Source organism: Solanum tuberosum, unplaced genomic scaffold, assembly GCF_000226075.1.
Source record: "Solanum tuberosum cultivar DM 1-3 516 R44 unplaced genomic scaffold, SolTub_3.0 scf00142, whole genome shotgun sequence".
NCBI lineage: Eukaryota > Viridiplantae > Streptophyta > Magnoliopsida > Solanales > Solanaceae > Solanum > Solanum tuberosum.
In genome coordinates, this window is record NW_006239067.1 from 523,327 (window position 1) to 530,601 (window position 7,275).

Genomic DNA, 7,275 nt, shown 5'->3' on the forward strand with positions numbered 1-7,275 from the left:
AATTTTACAATAACAAAAAATTATAGTTTAAAATTTATAGACAACATTCTATATATTGAAATAAAAAAGAAGAAAACTTTATTGCTTTTAACTTTAACATTAAATTTTTATTTATTTAAAACCAAACTAGCGAAAAGTAATTAAAATACTGTAAAAAAAAAAAGAGGAAGGGGCGGAAAAAAATATTTTGAACTAGTTAATTAAGTAGTTAGATAATATACATATTACTTTCCATAAAATTTAAATTGAAATGATTAGAACAAAAAAAAGAGGTAAAAACTCACGAGTAAACAAATAAATATAACTTTCTTATATTAATAAAAAGAGCACTTGATAATTATATTAAGCCCGCTAATAAAAATCAATATTAACCGTTTAATAAAATTAAATAGTGAACAATATAATAAAATATTATAAAACATAAAAACTATTTAATAATTACATGATCCGGTGTCTCTATTCATATAAATTTGGTTGCGGAGATAAAGGAAGAACATTTCATTGAGTAACAATATGATAGTTGCATTTCTTTTAAGATTATATAATGTCACATGATATAACAAGACAAATAATTTGAAATTATTAGAAACAATATTTGAATAATATCCACGCATCGCACGGATAAATATACTAGTTGATATTAATATGAAAAACTTGCCAGCAATAGCCAACCAACAATCTTTTCACGTTTTTGTATATCAAAATTCAAATTACATTTCTGTACAACACACTCCTCTCTGCCATTGGTCAATGCTGCAAAAATTCTCACTTCAGTGCCAAAAACAGCAAATACAGAATGCTTGGAGTACCAACGAAAGGAAATCAGTTGCAGCAGACGAAGACACCACTTGCATTCTTCACTTTTGCTCATCTCTGTCCCTGAGGTGTGTGTTCTATTGAGTCCAAACTCCTTGTTTATGGTCAAATCACCAGTTATTGCTCGATGAATACCCCCCCCCCCCTAACATGGTGCTTATCGGAGACCCAAGAACCAACTCCTTTGAAAGTGCAACAAAATCTGTCTCATTGTATCTTAAAGAGGGTCTTCAGTTTCATGACAAGTCTCCAATCCTCAACTGAGAGGTCTCTCTGTAAAAGGTTAAAGAAGCAGGCAGCAGTAAGCAAAACTAGATATTTGCTCAAACAAAAGAGCTTCACCCAAAACTCTACATACCCGGAAATTGGCCTTGAGTATGTCAATAGACCTCCTTGAAATTTTGCTGACAAGCTCATCTTCCATTTCAAAATGCCTACCAAACATCTTTTGTTGCTCCTCAGGGTTAGATCCAACTATCTGTAAACATGTGCAGGGAGTGAGACATCATGGGTATATAAGCAAAGATCAAATCAATTGGTTAGAACTCCTGAAATACGTTATTGTACAATGATGATATACAAAACAGATATTGGGAATCAAAGAGAAACTACTACACACCGATCCTAAATTCTACAAACAAGTAATAAAGAGAGAAGATGGATCAATATTCTAGCCAATCCATGACAAAATTTACAAAGTCTCAACCACTTCATACCTTAATGGCCACCCTTTGGCCTTTCTTTGCAGAATCAACAGGCTTATGGTTGTTCTCAATGGATGCAATACGACCAATATCAATGAAGTCCTTTTGAGGAATACATATAGGAGACCCAATCTGTACAAATTAAGTTCAGGACAGTGAGGACCACAATATACATGAAATCTTTTGCAGTCTATGAATGATTATAGAAAAGAGAATTGACGAGTGCCACAAACTGAAGAGTGCTACTATTGCCAGCATAAACAGTGGAAAGCTTAAATCAAGGTAACCCCTTCAACTTAAATCATGGCAACAAACAATATATTGAAATACGTGTGGAGAAAGGTAAAACGAGAGAGAACATAATGTTACACACTCCAATCCAATTATGTAGGAATATCTAACTACAACTAACTAAAGAGACATAAGAGCATGCAAACAAGACTTGAACTCTGTGTGTTAAATGCTCATCAAGCAAAAGTTCTGAAAGGGAGCATGACAGAATTAATAACGGACGAAAAATTTGAAATAGGAAGAGTACATGAAATCTGCCTCTGAACTTAAACATGTTCCCTAAGGATCAAATTATGTAAATAAATCAAAGCAAAAATCTTATCTTGGAGATGCAAAATCATGGTGTAAATGAAGAATGCTGAAAACCTTTTGAAAGCAGAGAACTAAATGATAATAATAACCAGTAGAAAAGCTAGATTCTAATCATAACCAACAAAAGCTCTGATGGAACCTTATTAGATAATCAAGATTCTCAATTAAAAGAAAGAACTACAGAGAGAACAGATACATGCAAACATAAATTTCAAAAGTGTTAGCAGTTCAGTGAAAAGGAGAAAAATTTGTAAATACACTAGAGAGAAACTCCAAGTAATTCAATTATATATTAGTAGTTTTGATAAGAAAGTTTATGTATTACTTTAAAATGAATAAAACAAGATGTAGCCTAGAAAACACCAATTCTTGAAAATCACTACAGCATAGTTTCACCAAACAAATAGGAAAAGTTTACAGAGATACTGATCCATGTACTGGCTGACATGTTATGTAGCAGTTTGGTATCCTTCCCCACCACTTACCTAGGCCTTCCTCTAGGGGCAAAATACAAGTCTACTGGAATATAGAGTGGACTTGTAGAAACGATTGAGAAAAGGCTGGTTACTTGGAAAAGGCTGGTTACTTGGAAAAGGCAATATCTTTCTATGGGTGGTAGACTTGCTCTTATCAATAGTTTCATGGACAGTATTCCCACTTACTTCATGCCATTGTTTCCTGTGCCTGGTAAGGTATTGAAGAAGCTAGACAAAATCAGAAGGAATTCTCTTTGGGAGAGTAACAGTGAAGGAAACAAGTTTCACCTTGTTAAATGGTCTTAAGTCATTAGACCAAAGCCACAAGGAGGTCTGGGTATCAAGGACCAAGTCAAGCACAACAAAAGTTTGTTGTTTACATGGCTTTGGAGATATGGAATGGAGGATAATAGCTTATGGAAGGAAGTGGTTGCAGCCAAACATGGTAAGTTGAGTCACTGGTGCACTAAGCAAAGCAGAACTCCATATGGAGTTGGGACATGGAAACATGTAAGTAGGCTATGGGAGGAATTTCATAAAGAAGTCTCATTCAACGTTGGAAATTGCCTGACAGAAATTCTGGAAGGATAGGTGGTTAGAGAACTCCAATTTTAGAGAAACCTATCTATCACTCTTCCTGATAGCATGAGATCATGACTCTACAGTTGCACAGAATAGAGAAGGCAATCAGTGGAGTCCCCTCTTCAGAAGAAACATGAATGACTGGGAACTTGAGAGCCTTTTTGACTTGATGTGTAATCTGGAAGGCTTCAACATGAAGACTCAGGCTGCTGATGCATTAAGCTGTCGTCCTAATACAAAGGAATACACAGTACACCTGCGAAATATATTGCTAGATGCTCAGAATGGAATTTAGACTCTTAGCCATAGAAAGTAATTTGGAGGACAAAACTCCCAACAAAGTGATATGCTTTAGCTGGTTGGCTCTAAAAAGTGCATCTGACAGAAGACAACCTTTGCAGGAGATGTTTCCAGTTAGTTAACAGATACTACTTATGTCAGGAAAGCACAGAATCAGTCAACCATCTATTCTTGCACTGTGTGGTAGCTGCAGACATGTGGCATATGTTTCAAGCTCTTTTCAGTCTCAAATGGGTGATGCCAGAGAACATCAAAGATGCTGTTGAGAGCTGGAGCCTTTGGAAAGCTGATTGGCCTATAAAGAACACCTGGACGTTGATTCCATCTTGTATATTTTGGTGCCTTTGGACTGAAAGAAATAACAAAATGTTTTGGAGTGTCAACTCCAAACCACTTGCTAAAGTTGTTTTTCAAGATTTTGTGAGCTCCCTTACATTAGACTAGCCCTTAACATGGTTGTTCCCTTTTTGGTGTTTGGCTAGCTCCTCGATCCTTTCATAGCATCTTGTATAGGAGCTACCACATCTATTTTTGTATCCATGGCATCTTCTTGATGCCAATCAATGAACAACTTACTTTATCAACAAAAAAAATATATATATGGATTGTCCATAAGTTTGTTTATCTCAGAACAGCATGTCTCAAACAAGGTTATACATAAAGAAGTTACACATTTAAGCAGAAATCAATGTGACTATTCAAGATCCTTTTCCCCAACCTAATGGAAGCATGAAATTAGAGAAAATCCGATAATATCAGCACAACCCATTAAATATTGATTATCTATTCTTATTTCCATTACTGATGTACACAAAAGCTAGTTTTCCCGAATGAAATGCAGAGATTCCATTATCTTTAACTCTTCCTTTTTTTTATAATTAAGTTGGTGAATGAGATCAATGAATATGAGACAGTAGATAAGAAAAATTAATACCCTGACAATGCCTTCAAGAACATCAACTCCCAGAACAATTGGATCCTTCTTGTTGAAGACACAATTCGGTACGATCTTGAGCACACAGGGGAAAACTGCTTCTTCAGCAACTTCCTTCTTTTTTTCTTCCTTGATAGTGTCAATGTAGGCTTTAAACTGATCAAATAAATGATATATAATATCAGCCATAAAAACCTTGACACCAAGATCATCTGAAAGTTCCCGAGCTTCCTGTGTCACTTTAACATCAAAGGCCAAGATGGTTGCATACTCTTTCTTCTTCTCAAGCATAACACTAGCTTTCATGACATCCTTTTTATGCACAGGACCTATGCCAATCCCACTGACAGGTATGCTTACTTCTGGGGTCTTCAAAAATTCCAGCAAAGCTTCCAATGATCCAAGTGTAGATGCTTGAACATATACTCCCTCTCCACTTTTGTCGATCCTGCTCATCACTGACTTCATATCTTCCATAGCTGCTTCTTTGATGTCTTCCACATCATCATCAGGCCCCACAACATATAGACTAGTTCCAGCAATTGCATGCTCAAAACCCTGAACAAAGAATAAAAAGAACCAAGGAGGAAAAGGAGAAATCTCTCAGTCTCACTTATTCATGGAAAACCACCACTAAATCAATAGCCATATAGTGAATAGTGACAGCATCACACATCAGTAGCAGAAAATATCAACATTCATGCAAAGGACTGAAAGGTTATGGCTCGCTAGTTGGACTTCCAAGTCAAATTTCACTGAAGTAACAAACTACACAAGAACAACCATTGGATTTCTTACAACTATTCCAAGTCAAAATAGGATGGTATTTGTACAGATATTCCAACAGAATTTTTCTCAAAGGTATCACAAAATATCCGACTTAGGAAATCAGAAATTCTGAACATAATTGATATGCTCAGGGACATCATGAACAGAAGAAAAAGAAAAGAAGAGACTATATGTGCCAAAATTAGAATAACCTCCCAATGCTCTTGCACAAATTCCATCATATTTGCTGAACATGAGTGATCTTAGGCGTATTTATATGCCTAGGAACCAAAGAATACCCGCATTTAAGCCAAGTTTGGAATCGTTTTGTGTTAATTTATAGTCGTGTCGAGTCTTTTGAATGCATTTATACTAACCAACATAATTAGTTGTGTAGGTGAGTTAAATGTAGGAACGAGCACTAAAACGGGAGTTGGGAAACACGAACAGATCCAAGTTGAAAAGAATGATGAAATGAAGATCAAGAAGGATTTGTATCCTCTCCGTGTCGCGGAGAGGAATTTTATTATCGATCGAGCAATTGAAATGGAAACAGAAGGGTCCATACCCTCTCCGCGACATTTTTAATTTTGCTCGTGAAGTAGTATTTGAGACAGAGTGGTCCGTGGAGTGGCCGTGTCGCAAAGAAGAGTTGATTTCCATAAAACGAATCTGAACAGCAGCTCCGCGTCTCGCCCCTACTTGCCCGTTTTGGCCGTTTCGACTTAATTATAAATAGACTCAGTTTTTATTTTATTAATTATTCTTTTTCTGGGTTTAGAAGAACGACGATTTGGAGAGCCATTTCATCTGTTTTTAGGGTTCTTTCCTAAACTCTTCTACTTTCGATTTATTTATGATATATAAACCTTGTTTAATCGAAATTCCTATTATGAGTAGCTAATTTCCCTAGTTCTAGGGCTGTGGCTACAGTATGATTGTAAATTATTGAAGCTTTATGGATTGACATTAACTATCATATGAATCTCTCTTATGTTCTTGTTTTTCGTATTTCATGCTTGATCACCATTGAAATAAACATATTGTCTGAATTGAACTCGGGAGAGGAATAAGAGGATAGAACGTGGGGCATGAGGAGCATGATTTTCTCTTAAGAATTAGAGTTAATTTGTATCTAGGATAGGGATATACCTAGAAACCTTGCTTGGTCATTATACAGGAAGAAAACGTAATGCTCGATAATTGGTCCAGCCTATCCCCGCTCAACGATGTAGTTAGGTTGCCATTTATCATAGGCGATTAGAGGTCGGGAGACCATAATCATATTTTTAACCCTGTGATCATTGATTGGATAGTTGATAATTATCTGTTTAACAAGATGATGTGCATGATTCCTGATGTAAGCTACAGCCCTGGACTTTACCCAATCAATGTTCGAACCCTTAGAAATTGAATCACTTTTGTTTAGCTTTTACTTGAATTTTAGATTATAAAATTGTTAGAATATGAATAGGTTTATACAATCCTATTAAAATAGGAATAGGTTTATACAATCCTATTAAAATAGGAATAGGTTTATACAATCCTATTAAAATAGGAATAGGTTTATACAATCCTATTAAAATAGGAATAGGTTTATACAATCCTATTAAAATAGGAATAGGTTTATACAATCCTATTAAAATAGGAATAGGTTTATACAATCCTATTAAAATAGGAATAGGTTTATACAATCCTATTAAAATAGGAATAGGTTTATACAATCCTATTAAAATAGGAATAGGTTTATACAATCCTATTAGAATAGGAATAGGAATAGGAATAGAAATAGCAATAGGAATACTAAATAGTATCCTACTTGGTAAAGGATTGTATTCTAGGGTCTATAAATAGGGTCTCAATGTAATAATGTAGACACAACAACAATTCAATAATATTCTTTTCCTATATTTCTCACATGGTATCAGAGCCTCTACGAACTTGGTAGAGAATTAAAGAGCTTCCGCTGCCGGCGGGTGGCACCCATATATGCTGCCCGTCTGGCCAATGATTATGTTAGCAAAAGTTGGGTCACCATGCATCATTCTAGTGACTACTTTCTTATATCTAATTTGTGTAGCACCGTGCCATC

The 7,275-nt window shown here is 35.4% G+C and overlaps 1 protein-coding gene across 1 annotated transcript in view; it reads right to left on the reverse strand.

The window, feature by feature from the left end:
• Window positions 1-557: 557 nt before the first annotated feature.
• LOC102599173 (eukaryotic translation initiation factor 5B-like) overlaps window positions 558-7,275 on the reverse strand; it is a 13,313-nt gene continuing 6,595 nt past the window's right edge. The window contains exons 8-11 of the mRNA XM_006352077.2: window positions 4,416-4,973; window positions 1,533-1,652; window positions 1,175-1,294; window positions 558-1,089 (exon numbers count right to left, since the gene is read on the reverse strand). Of these exons, the coding sequence (XP_006352139.1) occupies window positions 1,024-1,089; window positions 1,175-1,294; window positions 1,533-1,652; window positions 4,416-4,973 (864 nt within the window). The 3' untranslated portion in view covers window positions 558-1,023. The remainder of the gene's footprint in view (window positions 1,090-1,174; window positions 1,295-1,532; window positions 1,653-4,415; window positions 4,974-7,275) is intronic.